This window comes from Danio rerio, chromosome 9, assembly GCF_049306965.1.
Source record: "Danio rerio strain Tuebingen ecotype United States chromosome 9, GRCz12tu, whole genome shotgun sequence".
Taxonomy (NCBI): Eukaryota; Metazoa; Chordata; class Actinopteri; order Cypriniformes; family Danionidae; genus Danio; species Danio rerio.
Window position 1 is genome coordinate 8054794 of NC_133184.1, and position 19568 is coordinate 8074361.

A 19568-nucleotide genomic window follows, 5' to 3' on the forward strand; every position below is an offset into this window, starting at 1 on the left:
TTAATACATACATATATATATATATATATATATATATATATATATATATATATATATATATATATATATATATATATATATATATATATATATACACACACACATAGTAAAGTGTAGTGAATTATTTAACATATGCAATAATGTTGTGTTGCTCATTTAAGACTGACCAAAATGTGAGACATATCTTTGTGTGTAGTCCCAAAAAGCCATCACTCCTAAATGCAGACAAAAGAGCTTCTAATTGATAATGTTAATTAATCTATTCATTAACCTGCTGTTAACGTCAATGTGTGATTGACACAACCTCGCCAGTCTGAATGTGCTGATCATTGGATTAGACAAGCATGCTGGGATAACAGACAATAAGCTTCTGATTTGCCACCATGCCTTTGTGCTCCAGCCAGTCAGATGGAGACGTGCCATTTGCAGCTTTAATTGCTCATAGACTATTATAAAAGATACAAGTTATTAATCTGACACTGTGATTTGTTGATGTTTGGTTTTGTCTTTTTAAATGTCATACCATCCTCATTGTCCTTCAGTTGAGTGCTTTTTAAAGGATACATATTTTGTTTCAGAGGTCTGCTATAGTATCTGTATATACGTCCAAGGTCAATAGTAATAAATAATTAAAATATCATACATAATTTATCATACGATCCTTGTACAGTTCACTTCACATCATTTCTCAAACAAATAATTTGAAAGTTCGTTACTTTCAAAACTCTCATTTTTGAGTCTGCTCAGCTCTGATTGGGCAGATTTATCAGTCTGTTGTGATTATGCTATTCCCATTATACCATAAATTCACATCTGGAGGTTTCTTCAATTCTATAATTGTACAATCTTACAGTTGTAAACATTGTAAGACAGTAAAGATGGTGAGGAATGTATTGTATAAATTATGTCTAAAGTCTAAAGATAAAACACTGGAAAAAAGTAGTTAAAACCACAGCCTGAACTTAAGCAGGATAGTTTTTAATGGTAAGTTTAGTGAATAATATCCAGTCAAACACATTCCTGTTGAGTTTATTAGCCGAATGACCAGTAAGATGCGTTTAGATTCGCTTAGTGTAAAGGGGGAAAATCTATCCAAATGCAATGGTTAATTTAATGCATTTCAATTTAATGTGCCAGTAAGCATATTGTCAAAATTTTTATATATAAATAAACTTTTTTTTTTCATAAATGCCTGTTTATATATATATATATATATATATATATATATATATATATATATATATATATATATATATATATGTATATGTATATGTATATGTATGTATATATATATATATATATATATATATATATATATATATATATATATATATATATATATATATATATATATATGTATATGTATATATATGTATATTGTAAATGAGGGACACTAACAATTGGTTGAGGATTCATGTGTAGTTTATTTATAAGATTAGTCAGGCAGGCAGTGGTCAAATTGGGTAAACAGACACATCTGGATAATTCAGAATTGTTCTCAATAAACAGGCGAGCAGTCTGTACACATGGCTGGCAGGATAAACAATAAAACAAAGCAAGCGCGATAAACACGGCAAGGGAAAACACGTTGCAATGTCACAGAAAGTTAAGAATAAAAAAAAAACTCTAAAGAAACCTGGCTCAGTTGGGCACGACCATTTCTCCTCTGGCCAAACGTCTAGTGCAGAGCTGCATTCTAGGCACTGGAGAAGCTGGACCTCAGTGAAGACTCATCTGTTCCTGGAGCGTCACAGGAATCAGTCTCATGCTCTCCATTCCTTTATGACCACCACAGCAGCTGCTCAGGATACGGCCTGGTTCAGGATTATGGAAACCTTGGGATCATTTCGTCGCTGGTCTTGGATCGAATTAGTGGCGCTGCATAGTCTGAGGGCCTCAGGATAAGTATCCCCAGGTGGAAATAGAGAATAAAGAGAATAATTAGCATAGCTGCTGTTCAAAGTGTATATAAACGAGATGCAAAAACCTGCTTGGGGCACATCCATGTATAATACCGCTAAGTGATACACTGAGTGTATGCTTTGCTAAAAAGATAGGTCTTTAATCTAGTGTTGATCTGAGAGAGTGTGTCTGAGACTCGGACATTATCAGGAAGGCTATTCCAGAGTTTAGGAGCCATAAATGAGAAGGCTCAACCTCCTTTAATGGACTTTGCTATTCTAGGTACTAGCAAAAGCCCTGAGTTTTGAGATCTTAAAGAGCTGGTTGGATTGTAGCGAGACAGAATGTTGGTTAGATAAACAGGAGCTAGATTATTTAAAGCTTTATAGGTAAGAAGCAATGTTTTAAAATCAATACGAAACTTAACAGGCAGCCAGTGTAGGGAGGATAAAATTGGGGTGATATGATCATATTTTCTAGACCTGGTAAGAACTCTGGCAGCTGCATCTTGTACTAGCTGAAGTTTGTTAATAGAGGATGCTGGGCAGCCAGCAAACAGAGCATTACAGTAATTCAGCCTAGAAGTCATAAAAGCATGGACTAGCTTTTTTTTTTAAAATAATGCAATCATGATTGTCAATGTTGAAAGGCATCCTTTATCATACACCTACAAATTGTTACCATCAAGTTGTCGATATTGTGTTTCCAAATGTGTTAGAAATAAGACAAACTTATAATTTACACTTCAAGCAATTAAGGTTTTAAATTCCTTCTTTCTCAGTAGCAGTTGATGGCCGGTAGACTGGATATTTATTTAGAGTAGGGGTACTATGGTACTTTAGGTTTTTAAATGATTTATTTACTGTACATAAATGCCAAATGTGAAATGTCAGATATCTCTGTGAGTGTATGCTGCAAATAAAATTTCCCTACTGGGACAAATAAAGTGAACTAGTTAACAGTATAAAAAGAACACAGTATTATTTTCTATTTATATGTTTCTATAAATAATCATGTATGTAGAAATAGACAAAAAAGATAACTGTAGTACAATTTCTGAATTTAATGTAAGCTTCAGCATTACTTCCATCCATCCTTTATAACATAATATGTAAATATATAGTTATTCAGCATCTGACCGTTTTTCCCACTACATAATCTAGTATTTTCATATGTCTAGTATTTAATGTTTGTTTATCTGTACTGTCTGTTTTTTGTGTTGGTTCGGTCTCTTATCGCAGTCTGGAGTCTCAAGTGAAGCAGACACTCATAAATCACCTCACCCTCCGCCACCCAAACACTCAACGCTGTACCGCAGACCCTATTAACCTGCCCCGTATCTTAATGAGTTAGTTAACGCACTCTTTTCTGTTCCTGTAGCTCATCCCTGAGCCCCGGTGCCTGGGGAATGCTGGGAAAGTCTGATAATTGGCCGTAGTTTATCACGGATTGCAGACTGATGAATGAGGCACGCGGGACTCCATTTGTTTATGTCTTGTTTGTCTTTATCTCTCCGTCATCTCCTCTCCATCTCGTCTGTTTGCAGGCCGGAGTCAATGTGCTCCTGCAGGATGTGAACGGGAACATTCCACTGGACTACACCACAGAGGGGACGGAAACCAGATACATCCTCATCAGACACCTGGAGGAGAATGGTACAGCCCTGCTGTGCATTTGCTGCCTTGTTTTGTCTTTTTGCATGACTGCGCACTAGGTTTTGGTAATTACTGAATATGCGGTGTATGAATGCAAAATGATATGGTTGGTGAGATTTATTTATTGGGGTTTTGACTGAACTATATTTATGATTAATCAAAAATTAAGATAAAATTAGTTGTAATTATGGAATGCCATTACATTTTAAGATGTTTAAAGGGTCAAGAAACACCAAAACACACTTTTTGAGATGTTGACAGTCATATATATGTGCCACTCTGCTAAAAACACTGTTAGGACACATATATTTTACTAAAAAGTGAAGAATTTTGTTTTTGCGTTATTTCCAGCAAATTCGTTCTTCCGGTTTGAAAGGAAATTTGGAAGCTAAGTCACTGTGATTAGATCCTTGTGTGTTCCAGCATGTAGACTGGATGGACTTCCGGCGAGTACAACGTGAGGTACAGTTAAAGTCAGAATTATTAGCCCCCTTCAAGTCTTTTTCTTCTTTTTAAATATTTTCCAAATGATGTTTAACAGAGCAAGAAAATTTTCACAGTACGTCTGATAATATTTTTTCTTCTGGTAAAAGTCTTATTTGTTTATTTCGGCTAGAATAAAAGTAGTTATTAATTTTTTAAACACTATTTTAGGGACAAAATTATTAGCCCCTTTTAAGCTATATTTTTTCTTGATAATCTACAAAACAAACCAGTTATACAATAACTTGCCTAATTACCCTAACCTGCCTAGTAACCCTAATTAACCCAGTTGAGCCTTTAAATGTCACTTTAAGCGGTATAGAAGTGTCTTGAAAAATATCTAGTAAATTATTATTTACTGTCATCATGGTAAAGATAAATCTGTTATTAGAAATGAGTTCTTAAAACTATTATGTTTTGAAATGTGTTGAAAAAAAATTATCTCTATTAAACAGAATTTCTGAAAAAAATAAATAAGCGCTCTAATAATTCAGGGGGGCTAATAATTCTGACTTCAACTGTATTTGAGCTTTCAGCATTAATTTATAAGAAAGACTTCCAAGTCTTTCCAGACCGCTAATCAGAGCGCTCTATTGTGAATGAGGTGCAACTTCATTAATATGCATGATAGCTTCAAAGACTGTTAACAGTGTTCAGACGGCAGAGAGACGCTACGTTGTGTTGCCATCCATAATTCAAACAAATGGAAGAAGAAGAATTGTCCGGAGACACTGGTCGTCAGTGTTACAATTATAAATGTGCTGCAACGAAGGTTGTGTTTTCAATTCCGTGCTATGAGAGCACAGCTGGATGTGCTCACGATACGCGACAGAAATACAATTGTAAGAAATATTTTTTTACCCAAGAGCTTTTCGCCTCTGAAAATGATGAAATCCAGATTTGCCACTCATATTTCTTTTAAGAAACCTGCGGTTCATGTTTGTGTTGATTGCCCTGTCTCTAAGTGTGGGATCAGTGCTCTTCATTTGTTTATTCAGAGCCAAAGTTAGTTAGTATTCAGCAGTATTTTTTCAGTTTTTAAAGAGACACCTTAGTGACTTGGTCACTACAATATTATGGGCTGAAAGATCCGCTGTAAATGCTGCTCTCAGAATGTAAACACCTTAATCAAACTATTACCGTCGTGTAGAATTTTCACAGCAGTTTGTGACAGGATAGTCACTGAATAGTTCTGATGCTACCTATTGAGTGCTTCCAAGTTACAGAGAAATGCGTAGGGTTGTTTTTTCACCCATTCGCCATGCGGTATCAAACATACCATTAAAACAACACTCTTCCAGCAGTTCCTTGCATCCAATATCTCGTTTATCATGGTGGGCACGCATGAAATGTTCCTGAATGAAAGTGAAAGTTCCAAACTGCAGTTAAAGTCGACAAATTATTAATTTGGCAAATGATTTGATATCCTTGTAGACACAGCCACTGTCTTTCTCTCCTGCGTCTGTGTGTTCTTTTGCCTCTGTGAAAATCAGTGCATGCCGAAAATGAAACTCTCATTTCTATGCAAAACCTTCCCTCTTTCCCTCCCCCGACACTCCCAACTAAACAAAGCTTGACTCACCCACTTTGCTGACATTTTTCAAACCAGAGGTGTGAAAACATTCTGCTGAGACAGGGGGGGTTTTGTGGCCCTTTAAAGTGTTTTTAATTTATTATTAAAAGCAAAACGTTCAGTGTCATTACTCCAACTACACATTCTAAAGAACTGTGTTACAGGTTCAATTAAATTAACACTTTTTTTTTTTTTTTGCAAAAAAACATTAATTTCAAAAAGAAAATTCTTAACTTGTAAAAGTACATTTATATTTTTTAATTTAATTTAATTTAATTTAATTTAATTTAATTTAATTTAATTTAATTTAATTTAATTTAATTTAATTTGGCCCATTAGAGAAAATAAGATGTTTAGAAAAATGTTGGTTATCAGTGGGTGTCAGTTTAACAGTTTAATATGCTTCCAGCATTCTTTGAAAACATCTCCTTTTGGATGTTTATCTGAAGAAACAAACTCATATAGGTTTTGAGCAAATGATGGAGCAAATTTCATTTTTATGTGTGCATGTTTTCTGTGTCTCATATGTAAATGACATAAAGCAGCCCTGCCCACTGCACAAACAGTTTTAGTGACATTAACCATCTGTAAAGGTTTATGACGCTATATACCGTCATTTGCTCTGCCATGTCTATGTTAACACTCTGGAATGCTGTCATCTCTCATGCTGGCAGCAGTAAGAGTTACTTCAGCCCGCTGATCAATCAGCGATACCCAGAGGAACAGACACACTTCAGAGAGCTCATTCATCATTACAGTCAACACACACACACACTCTCTAACCATGACCTTCCACATCCTATGCTTTGTCTAATATTACACATTAGCAAGTGAACATGGTTTGTTGCATCAGAAGCCCTGTTTGCACCTGTTAACAGGACTTTTTGTGTGATTCTTTGCATAATAATTTTGCTCAGACCCCTAGTTAAATTACTTTATTTATTTATTTATTTATTTTTTTTTTGCTTAACAGCCAAAAACGGTTTGCTCCTTACTGAGTTCTTGGTGTTTTTGCATGTTTGTGACACTTAACTATTTCAAATGATCAAACAAATTTAAATATGAGTCAAAGATAACACAAGTAAACACATCATGCAGTTTTAAAAATGAAAATTTGTATTATTAATGAAAACAAAATACAAAACTACATAGCCCTTTGTGAAAAAGTGTTTGCCCCCTAAACCTACAAAAAAAATAAATAAATAAAATGATTGGCCACCTTAAGCAAAAACAACAGTAGTCAAGCTTAATCGATAACTTGCAATATGTCACAGCATCTGAATTGGACACAGGTCAGGACTTTGACTAGACCACTCCAAAGTCTTTATTTTGTTTTTCGTCAACCATTCAAAAGTGGACTTGCTGGTGTGCTTTGGGTCATTGTCCTGCTGCAGAACACTTTTGACAAACACTTTTGTCCACACAATGCTATGTAGTTTGGGATTTTGTAAAACACAAACAAACAAATCACAAACAAACACATAAAACACAAATTTCAATAGTTACAGTTATGGCTACTGAGAATTGCTCAATGAAAAATCATTGCTCAATGGTCTTGCGAACCACCCAAAGCAAGTGCTTTGTAAAATTCCACTCACGCTCGCCGGTAAACTAATACACCTCAGATCTACGCCAACATAAAATTTCTCTAGGCTAACTATATATATTTTTTTAGAAACAAATCTTAAATAACTGACTAAAATAAGGCCTCATGATGAAATAAGTTTCTGTTTCAAAGCAGCATTCTTTCTTGTGATTTTCTTCTTTCAGTACTATTTTTTTTTTTTTATAATTTTTGAAAAGGAATAAGTGATCAATTGTGCATTTTTTAGACAGATGTGTGTGTTATACTATAGTTTATCTCACTGTTAGCCTATTTTAAACTATAAAGGTCTGAGCATAATTGTAATTAATGCGTATGCTTGTTTTAATTATTGCAATACTTTAATTATTAATTATAAAAACATTAATTCATTCCTTGATTAGAATGAATAAACACAAATTTAATTAACCGATAAACAAATAAACACAAACTTTAGTCAAATAAACAAACATTTTAAATAGTTAAATAAATACATTAATAAATTCAAATATAAATACACATTTAAAAAAAATAAATAAAAAACAAAGATAAATAAATAAATAAATATATAAAAAGCAAACAAAGTTGGCTTTTCGTTCCACTGTGGCGATCCCGGATTAATTAAAGGACTGAGCCGAGAAGAAAATGAATGAATGAATGAATTATTTGCAGTTGTGAGTATTAAAATCAAATGCATTACATTAGGCAAGGCAGTGGTGCAGTAGGTAGTGCTGTCGCCTCACAGCAAGAACGTCGCTGGTTCGAACCTCGGCTCAGTTGGCGTTTCTGTGTGGAGTTTGCATGTTCTCCCTGCCTTCGCGTGGGTTTTCCTCACGGTGCTCTGGTTTCCCCCACTGTCCAAAGACATGTGGTACAGGTGAATTGGGTAAGCTAAATTGTCCGTAGTGTATGAGTGCGTGTGTGAATGTGTGTGTGGATGTTTCCCAGAATTGGGTTGCGGCTGGATGGGCATCCGCTGCGTAAACACTTGCTAGATAAGTTGGTGGTTGATTCCGCTATGGTGACCCCGGATTAATAAAGGGACTAAGCTGAAGAAAATAAAATGAAATGAAATGAACATTACATCAATGATTGCATTTGTCAAGTTAGATAGTGGATTTTGCTGTTATTTCTGGTGTACTTAATAATAATAATAAAAAAAAAGATTTTATTTTTTAATATAATGAAAAAGCTCTATAATTGACTGTGACTTGACTGCGACACCTGTCTGTGTGTGTTAGGAGTGGACATGAGCTCTGTCCACCAGATGAAGAGCCAGCGCTGCTTCACCATGATGTCTGACGTGAAGCAGCTGGTCAGCAGCGGGGGAAGCGTCAATCAACAAAATGACGATGGGGTCACGCTGGTGAGAAAACATATGAATATCCTAATATGTAACGGTTCGCTGAGCACTAAACATGAAATCTGTTCAATGTGTGTAGGCTGAAGTGAATCAGACATCTGACTACATGAAACGTCACGTGTAAGGTTTGTCTGTGTTTGTTGTGTTTGCAGCTACACATCGCTAGTGCCAGCGGCTATAAGGAGGTGGTGTCAGTTCTGCTGGAGAATGGAGCAGATGTACTGGTGTCTGACAGCAGCTACTGGACGCCATTACATCTAGCTGCCAAATATGGACAGGTACACATCATGACATGAGAGCCATTTCTTTCTTTCTTTCTTTCTTTCTTTCTTTCTTTCTTTCTTTCTTTCTTTCTTTCTTTCTTTCTTTCTTTCTTTCTTTCTTTCTTTCTTTCTTTCTTTCTTTCTTTCTTTCTTTCTTTCTTTCTTTCTTTCTTTCTTTCTTTGGAAATCATATTCTGATATAGACCAAAGGGTTTGGCAACTTTAAGAGCATGTGTAATAGATGAATGTATGAATATTTAAATGCTTGCTTGTTTTGGAATATTTAAGTGCTTGTTTGTTTATGAATTTTATTACAATTATTTAAGATTTGCACATCTAATCAGTAATCAGATGTAATTAATATATTTGTGTTTGTTTTTATAGCATACAATATGTATTCATTTAATTAAAAAATGTAACAAAAATATATATAAGTAAATAATATCTTGTAAAAATTAAACTTTAGTATTAAATGACATTGGAGTATATATTTTATTTAAATTTAAATTAGAATTACATTTTTTAATTGATTTGCATAACACTGCACATTAATATATATATATATATATATATATATATATATATATATATATATATATATATATATATACATATATATAAATATATATATATATATATATATATATATATATATATATATATATATATATATATATATATATATATATATATATATATATTAATGTGCAGTGTTAGGCAAATTATATATATAATAATAACAATAATAATAAATGGGTACATTTATTTACATGTATTGAAAGGGTAGTTCACCTAAAAATGAAAATGCCCTCCGTCAAGTGGTTTCTAAACCTTTGAGTTTCATTTTTCTGTTAGACACAATAGGAGATTTTTCAAAAATGTTCGAAACCTGTAACCATTGACATTCTGTTGTAAGAAAAACAAATACTATGGAACACAGTGGTTACAGGGTTTTAAAATGGTTTAAAATAAGTAATTTTTCAGAACTTCAGAAGAAAAAGAAAGGTTTGTCTCTACTAAATGATGAGCAAATATTATTTATTAATTGTTTTATTTTTATACATACATACACCTTGTTATATGTATGGTGTTGTTTTAAGTCTGGTCAAAAAAGATTGCTGATCCCAGAACTAAACAAATGTGAATTATTGGAATTTTCATGAGTGAAATTCTGTTTGGCTCATGCTTACTTGTCATTAGCCGCTAAGCCATATTGCTGCTTGCGGTCAGTTGAATATTGATGCTGGAGTTATAGTAGACCAAATACAGTTCGTTATCACCCTCCCTTCTTCCTTCTGATTAATGAGACTTCAGCTTTGCATTGATCTTACCAATTCCCAGCCAGATGGGCTGGAGTGTTGAGGATCATATGCAAGTACTAATGTGTTTTATATGAGTTGAATAACACAGTTTGCGCTGGAGGAGATTGATTTCTTGAGGAAAGGATAGACCTGCTGACACGGTCAAATATTTGATAATGTTTCAGGCTACTGATGAGAACATTTCTTCATACTTCTCCTTTGTTCTTTTTGTCCCTCGGGTACTCTTGCCTTCATCTACATATTCTCCTTTCCCTTGTACTCCCTTAGATCTTTTGTGAGATGTAGTCTTAGTTGGGGCTTTTGCAGGCAAGTGCACGGCTGGAAACTTGCTTGTGACAAATTATAGTAGCTAGAAAATGAACTAGCTGCTTGCTATGATATGTTAGTATTACTAACTAGTTAAAATGTGCTAATTTATGTTAGCAACGTGAAAAATTCTAGCAGTGTTTATGTTCTGTGTTCCAAAAAATAAACATTTTATCAGCCTAAAAAGCATGATATCAACATTCTAAAAACCATGTTAGCCATGTGTTAAAACATGGAAATTAATGCCAGCAACATGTTAGCATTAAAACAGTTTAATTTAAAAAAATCAACATGCTTATACATTATTGGATAGTGTAAAAATGTGTACTTGTGTTTGAAATAACCTAGTGACAAATTATAGTAGCTAGTAAATGTATAAGTAGTTTGCTATGAAATGTTCATATTATAACTAGTTGAAATGTGCTAACTTATGTTAGCAACATGTGAAAAATAATGTTCATGTTCTCTGTTACAAAGAAGAAATGTTTTATTAGCCTAAAAACATGATATCAACATGCTAAAAAGCATGTAGGCCATGTGTTAAAAACATACAAATTAATACTAGCAACATGTTAGAATTAAAACGATTTAATCAACATATAAACAGGACTTCATTTGTGCCAGAACATTCTGGATCCGGCACCTCTGAAATCTGATCCGGCACCTCATTTTACTGATCCCCCTCCTTAATCGCTTCTCCCCTGTCCGCTGTTCACCTTCACTGTCTTTAGTGACTCCCCAACTCTCTTCACTTTCGTCTACAACAAATCCCTCCGCTCTTCCCCTCCGTCATCCATCCCCCCGCTATCTCAAACCCACCCCCCCACCTCCTCCTTCCACTTTCGAGAGCGGCACCTCTACATCCTTAGGTACCATGACGGATCTGTTACCCTTGTCTGTTCCGGGACCTCACAATTCACAAATTACGCTCTGCATATCAACATGCTAATGCATTATTGCATAGTTGTGCTAGCAATACTCTAGTGACACATTATATTAGCCAGTAAATGTATCAGCAGCATGTTATGACATGATGGGATAGTGTGAAAACATGTTAATTCATGTTAGAAACGTAAAACATATGTTAGAAACATGCAAACAATGTTCATGTTCCCTGTTAGTAATTTGCTGACCACCCAAGACACATTTTATTAGCATAAAAACAAACATGATATCAACATTCTAGGATCATGCAAAAGTAGATTACCCATTTGCTGAAACATGGAATTGAGTGCTAGCAAAATGGTAAACTATCCTGGTATAGTCTTACAAGTGTGTGCATGTGTTAGAAACAATTGAGGGTAAAATTATAGTAACTAAATACACTAGCTGTATGTTATGACATTAACATTGTTGATGTCATGACAATGTCAATGTTAATTCATGTTAGCAACTCATGAAACATGTATTTTAAACATAACAACATGCATGTTCATGGTAGTAATATCATAACTATGACAGGGAAATTTAGCAACAAAAAAGGGTAGGATTGTGTTAACAAAGTGTTAGCCATGTGTTAAAGCATGATTATTTATGCTAGCAAACCTTAACATTAAACCGTTTAATTTAGTTTTTTTGCTAACATTAAAATAGTTTTATTAATTGTAAACATGCTTATTCATGCCCCATAGTGATAAACATGTTAAATTTGTTAAAAACATGCTAGCAAAATTCATGTTAGCAATATTCTAATAATAATAATAATAATAATACAAAAATATTTTAGCGACATAAAGCCATGTGCTAAAACGAAGCATTTTTTTCATTAATCAAAAAAAAAAAAATGCTAAATCATGCTGCAAATTGTTAAAAATGTTCCATTCGTTAAAGACATGCTAATGATACATTTTATTAGCAGTAAATCTAATAGTAGCATTTGACATATTAAAACATGTTAATTTCTGTTAGCAGTTAACAGTATAAAAAATGTTGGAAACATGCTAACAACATGCATGTTCATATTAGTTATATGCTAACTATGCACAAAATATTTTTTGTGACACACTAAATGCTAGAATAATGTTAGCCATGTGTTAAAACATGACAATTTATGCCGGCATTAAAATGGTTTAATTCATTATAAAAATCGAGTTCATGCTGCATAGTGTTAAAAAAGTTAAATGTGTTAAAAACATGCTAGTGACACAATTTAGTAGCTATTAAATTAGCATTTTATTTGTATTAACATAAAGTTAAAACATGTTAATTCGTGTTGGCAACGTGTATGGTAAAAACATGCTAGCAACATTTATCTTCATGGTAGTAATATTTTAAACATGCAAGAAACATATTAGCAACAGAAAATTGTTAGGATCATGTTAACACATTTTAGCTATGTGCTAAAACATGGCAGTTTATGCAAGCAACATGTTAGCATTAAAATGGTTTCATTAATCATAAAACTGCTAAATCATGCTGCATACTATTAAAAATGTTAAATATGTTAAAGACATGCTAGTGACTCATTGTATTAGCCAGTGAATCTACTAGTAGCATTTGATGCCATTAATAATGTTAAAACTTGTTAATTTCTGTTAGCAATTTACAGTGACAGTACAACAGCATGTTTATGTTAGTAGCCATGCAAGAAACATATAAGCAACATAGAAAATTGTTAGGATCATGTTAACACATTTTAGCCATATTCTAAAATGTGTCGGTTTACGCTAGCAACGTGTGCACATCAAAGCCGTTTTGATTCTATTTCACAACGGCATAATGTTAAACATGTTATAAACATGTAGGAGAAGCATTAACCATGGTAGAATTAGGCTATGTTAGCAACATGTTAACTTTGTGTTAAAACAGCATGTAAAATTTGTAATTTCAGTCATAAAGGCAAAGTTTACCATTTACTTACGCTCAAGTGGTTCTAAACGTTCATCTCTTTCTTCCTTTGAACACAAAACATGAAATTCTGAAAAATGTTTGAAATCTAGCAGCCATCACATCCATAGTAGAAAACTACAAAATAATAAACGTACAATGGAAATCAATGGCTTCCCAACATTCTTTTTCATTCTTTTTTTGTGTTAAACAAAAATAAACTCAAACATGTTTGATGAGTGATGGATGACAAACTTTGAGTGAACTATTCCTTTAATACATTAAAACATCCTTTAAAACAGTCATTCATTCGTTCATTCATTCATTCATTTTCTACTGCTTATCTGGGGCCGGGTTGTGGGGGCAACAATTATTAGACTTGCCTCTCCCCAGACAATTCCTCCAGTTCCTTCAGGGGGATCCCATGGTGTTCCCCGAGGCCTCCTTCCGGTGGGACATCCCTGGAACACCTCCTTAGATGGGCATCCAGGAGGCATCCGAAATGGATGCTGGAGCCACCTCAGCTGACTTCTCTCAATGTGGAGGAGCAGCGGCTCTACTCCGTTTTCCTCCCGGGTGACAGACCATTAGGGTACACCCTGCGAAGAAAACTCGGCTGCTTGTATCCAAGATCTTGTCCTTTGAGTCATGACCCAAAGCTCATGACCATAGGTGAGAGTAGGAACATAGATTGACCAGTAAATTGAGAGCTTTGCCTTTCGGCTCAGCTCCTTCTTTACCACAACGAACCGGTACATTGATTGCAATACTGCTGCTGCTGCACCAATCCGCATGTCAATCTCACGCTTCATCCTTTCCTCACTCATGAACAAAACCCCAAGATACTTGTACTCCTCAACCTGGGGTAAAGACCTAAAGATGGCAAACCACCTTTTTCCGGTGGAGCACCATGGCCTTGGACTTAGAGGTACTGATCATCCCAGCTGCGTCAAACTCAGGAGCAAACTGCCCCAGTGCATGCTGAAGGTCTGTGTTCGATAAAGCCAACAACTTCATCATCTGCGAATAACAGAGGTGAAAGCCTGTGGTCCCCGAACCGGACCCCCTCCAGCCCAAGGCTGCGCTTTGAAATTCTGTCTATAATAATTATGAAGAGAATTGGTAACAAAGGCCTGCCAGAGTCCAACATGCACTGGGAACAAGTCTGGCTTATTGTTGGCAATGCAAACCAGACTTCTACTCTGTTCATACAGGGACGAGACGGCACTTAGCAGAGTGCCTCTGACCCCATACTCCCAGAGCACCCTCCACAGAATGCCTTGAGGTACAAGGTCGAATGTCTTCTACAAGTCCACAAAATCCACTTATTTAGAATAATTTCTGGAGGACATGCTAAAGATAAAAAAAAATAATAATAACAGATGCTAAAATTCAGGCTTGCATAAACCGTTTTACTGCAGTTTTGATCAAATGACGACAAACATGGAGAGTAAAACAGACTAAAACATTGAAGAGTAGTGTAAAGGAAAATAGTCTAATCACAGTACTGCATAATTAGTTTATTTATATTATTGTGAAAATTATTGTTCTATTATTAATTTGCTTTATACTGCTACATTTCAAATGCACAGAATATTACTGCATGTTTACAATACAATTGTTTTCAGAGAAGTGTTCCAGTAGACTCCCACACCTGCACACACTCACATTATAAACACACACACACACACACACACACACATATTTTCACTGCCCACATACATAATTTATCGCAGCAGGACAGAATATTCTCTCTCTCTTTCACACACAGACAGACATCGAGTCAGTCATTAGTACTGCAGATTGTTGAATGACTCAGCAGAACGACAGAGTTTCACTTGAGTTTCAGCATCTGAACAGCTGGAGACACAGTTACAGTATCTGCATGTGCAGTAAACCATGGCGAACAGTGTAGACAGGGTGAAAATATTATACCTACAGCCAGTCAAATGCATGTTATTATTGAAAGTGTTGAGTAACTCTGCCGACTCTACCAGTCACTGTGGTGGGCGATTGCCGAATGCCCTGATTGAGTTGATGCGAGACCATGACACACACACTCTTGTTGAAGCAGCACCTTCATTTATATTATGAGAAAAAAAGATTAAATACAATCTGGAATAGCCTGTGGGAAGTTGCCTGTTTGTCCTAATCTGTCAAGTAGTTTCTCAAGTTTACATGGACACTTTTAATATTAAATGCCTTTTGTCAAAGAGAAAATAATAATAATAATAATAATAATAATAATAATAATAATAATAATAATAATAATAATAATAATGAACCAATGATTATACAATGAATAATACAAATGAATGAATAATAATAATAATAATAATAATAATAATAATAATAATAATAATAATAATAATAATAATAATAACAAGAGTAATAATAATAATAATAATAATAATAATAATAATAATAATAATAATAATTCACATTCATTCATTTATTTTATTTTCGTCTTAGTCCATTTTTTAATCTGGGTATGCCACAGCGGAATGAACTGCCAACTTCTTCAGCATATGTTTTACGCAGCGAATGCCCTTCCAGCTGCAACCGATCACTGGGAAAATACTACTACTAGTACTACTATCACTACTCCTACTACTACTACTACTACTACTACTACTACTACTAATAATAATAATAATAATAATGATGATAATAATAATAATAATAAAATAATAATAATAATAATAATAATAATAATAATTATTATTATTATTATTATTATTAAAACTAATGATAATATATAAATACTTTTATTGTATTTTATTTTATTTTTCAGATTAATTTTATAATCACATTTTTATTTTTTTCAACACAGTGCAATATTCAAACTTATTTAATAAAATGTTGTATTTGTTTTTTATTGATAAATATTTTATTTTATTAAAATACTTTTTTATATTTTTTATGTAAAATACTTTTTATATATTTTTCTTTTTCCTTTTTATTTATATAATTTTTTTTCATTTTATTTTATTTTTTATTTTTTTTAAATTTTTTTTTTAACTTTCTTGCCCTATCTTGATACTTCATACACTGTAAACTATATTTCTCATCTTTATTTTAGTTTTGTTGGCTTAAAGTGAAAGCTATTCAGAAAGCTGTGGTAAAACCATCAACAAGATCCACAATGCAGTACAGTAAGATTTCAGTGTAGATTCTTTACAGTAAAAATCTTAAAAGATGTCATGTCACGTTTCTTGTACTTAAATCCGCTTCAATTTCAATTTATCCTGCAATCATTGGCCATCCAGAAGTTAATCTGTTGCATTAGGGCTCCAAAGTGGTTTATTTTAGACCCAAACGCATGTATAATACATCAAACTCGCATGTCATGCACATTCCATTGGCATGAGTCCAAATGTCTTTGAGTCTGAAACACTATAATAAAATACCTGAAACATTACAAAATGAGTAGAGGCACAGAAACAGAATTAAAAAGACGAGTCCATACGAGTCCATATATCAGGCTGTGGTTAATGATTGCGGTGCTGAAGATGTGAGCTGTGAGCATACGCTGAAGCAAAGCTGATGTTGTAGAGTATTCTCACAGCTGATGGATGCAAACCTCCTTAAGATGTGACCTACATCTTTTAGTATTCTCTTTGAGTCATAGAGATGTTTGTGTGTTTGCGTTTCCCTACAGACCCACATTGTGAGCCAGCTGTTGAAGCACAAAGCAGATCCTACGCTACTGAACTGCAACCAGGACAAACCCTCAGGTACAAATACACATGCTAAAACTAAACTAGTGTACTGTATGTATATATCTAGAGGAGAGAAAAAATATATACAGTTGAAGTCAGAATTTTACCCCCTCCTCCCCCCCCCCCTCCCGTATATTTTTCTCCACAATTTCTGTTTAACGGAGAGCAGTTTTTATCAACACATTTCTAAACATAAAAGTTTTAATAACTCATCTCTAATAACTGATTTATTTTACCTTTGCCATAATAACAATAAATAATATTCATCTATATAAGCATATAGCTATATATAGACCTATAAGCCACTTCAGATTCAAATGATCAACTAGAAGTCAAGTTATTACTTGTTGTTTCTAAGACTTGCATAGGTGACAATTCTCAGCTAGGGTATATACAATACACACACTAGTTCGAACTGCTTTAGTTTAAGTTTTTACAATGTAAATTGCCTATAAAGCATTCTATTATATACAGTTATTGAGTTCAAAGTCATTATTAGGTGTTTGTTTTATTATATACTGTATGCATTAACCTAATTGTGTTTTGTTTAAGAGACCATGGATTAATTTGTATTTATGATTTATAATTTGGTGCTTGATAACAAGTTTTGTGTTTTATTTTATACCCTACTCATGACAAAATGTGTTCAAGTTCCTTGCAAATATACATAAAATGTTGTCCTTTAGGGAATTTTGTTATTTTATTTGTTTTTGGTTGTTGCATAAAATAGCCAAAAACTGTGCATTTCTTTTAGACATGTTTATAAAAATGTTATGAAGCACAATACCAATTATATAATTTCAACCAAAACACATAAATCTGGAATAACTGAGCATTTCAAGTGGTTTCTTAATTTTTTCTGCCCTTTATTTTTTGAGCGCAAACACAAAACACTGTATATTACGGTTTGTGGTTGCGGAAAAAGGAGCGAGGACCAAAGTGCAGAGTAAAGGGTATTTATTTATAATAAAATAAAAAGGTAAAATAAACTACACCAAGGGGAAAACCATTAACAAAAAAAACAAACAAAAAACAATCAAAAAAAAATTGGGATGGGCAGTCTGGCAGGGATCAGGACTGGAACACTCAGGACTGAAAAACTCAGGACAAGGCAACATGTGAGAACGAACTGGCACAGGACAGCAGACATGAGGAGAATATAAGCAGAAATAATTAACACATAAACAGGTGAACTTAATTAACTAATAATGGGCTAACATGGGGGGTGGGACTAGACAATAGATAGGAGAACACAAAACAAAAGTAAACCACAAGCCATGTGCTCACATAAAACAGGTCAAGAACATGCAGCCATTGAGAGAACTCATTAACTGCGCGTTCACAATAAAGCACAAGACTGAAGCACGAGACCACAATGTAAACACAGAGCCACGTGCTTGGACAACACAACCAAACAAGCGCAAGTCACAAGTACACGATAAATTAAAACCCCTTACCGTGTGCTCACACATTTGCAATGCGCATGTTTCATCACAGCGTCAACTGAAATGAAAACCAACCAGACTAAGATGCTAAGAATAAAACAACACAATGCCGACAAAACAAAACACAAAGACGAGTACAAGAGCACGCGTCCCAACCACGCACAGACTCCGCTCACCTGCATCAAGTGCAGCACACACGGTCTGCGTGCACTCACGATGGCGCCCATACAGAGACACACACAATGACAGAAAACTGGTGCTTAACCCGGGAGCCGAGCACAACACGACAGGACAAAACAGAGCTAGTGTCCGGACTCTGCCACCAAAACAAGAATTTATAAGACTAGAGTAACAGAACCCTGACACAGTCACGTTAACGCAGTTATAAAATAACAATAATTTAATAACATAAAATGAAACGCATGGACTTCTGAGAATGTTGTTTTTTATTTTTTATTTTTTTTACTATTTTCAATATAAATAATAATAATAATAATAATAATAATAATAATGATGATGATGATGATGATGATGATGATGATGATGAAAATAATAACATACAAATAAAATGATAAAATTAAGCCTACTTTATGGCCAGTTTTATTTGAATGTTCCATTCCCTTCTCAAGTGCTTATTTAAGGAGGGATGGACAGTTCATTCATTCATTTTCTTTTCGGCTTAGTCCCTTTATTAATCCGGGGTAGCCACAATGGAATGAACTGCCAACTTATCCAGCATTTTACGCAGCAGATGCCCTTTTTGCCGCAACCCATTTCTGGGAAATATCCATACACACTCATTCACACACATACACTATGGACAATTTAGCCTACCCAATTAACCTGTACCACAAGTCTTTGGACTGTGGGGGAAACCCACGCAAACTCAGGGAGAACATGCAAACTCCACACAGAAACGCCAACTGACACAGCTGAGGCTCAAACCAGCGACCTTCTTGCTGTGAGGTGACAGCACTACCTACTGCACCACTGCATCGCCTGGATGGAAAGTTTTAATTGTTTATCAGTAAATTTAAAGATATTATTAGTATGTGTTTATAATGTGATTGTGCAGGTGTGGGAGTCTACTGAAACACTTCTCTTAAAGATATTATTATTATTACAA

The 19568-nt window shown here is 34.2% G+C and overlaps 1 protein-coding gene across 16 annotated transcripts in view; it reads left to right on the forward strand.

Moving 5' to 3' along the window:
* Positions 1–19568, forward strand: part of myo16 (myosin XVI) — a 357150-nt gene that overhangs the window by 165486 nt on the left and 172096 nt on the right. For all 16 annotated transcript variants that reach the window (XM_073912461.1, XM_073912457.1, XM_073912466.1 and 13 more), the window contains 4 exons: positions 3449–3557; positions 8437–8561; positions 8711–8836; positions 16937–17012. In XM_073912461.1, the coding sequence (XP_073768562.1) occupies positions 3449–3557; positions 8437–8561; positions 8711–8836; positions 16937–17012 (436 nt within the window). The remainder of the gene's footprint in view (positions 1–3448; positions 3558–8436; positions 8562–8710; positions 8837–16936; positions 17013–19568) is intronic.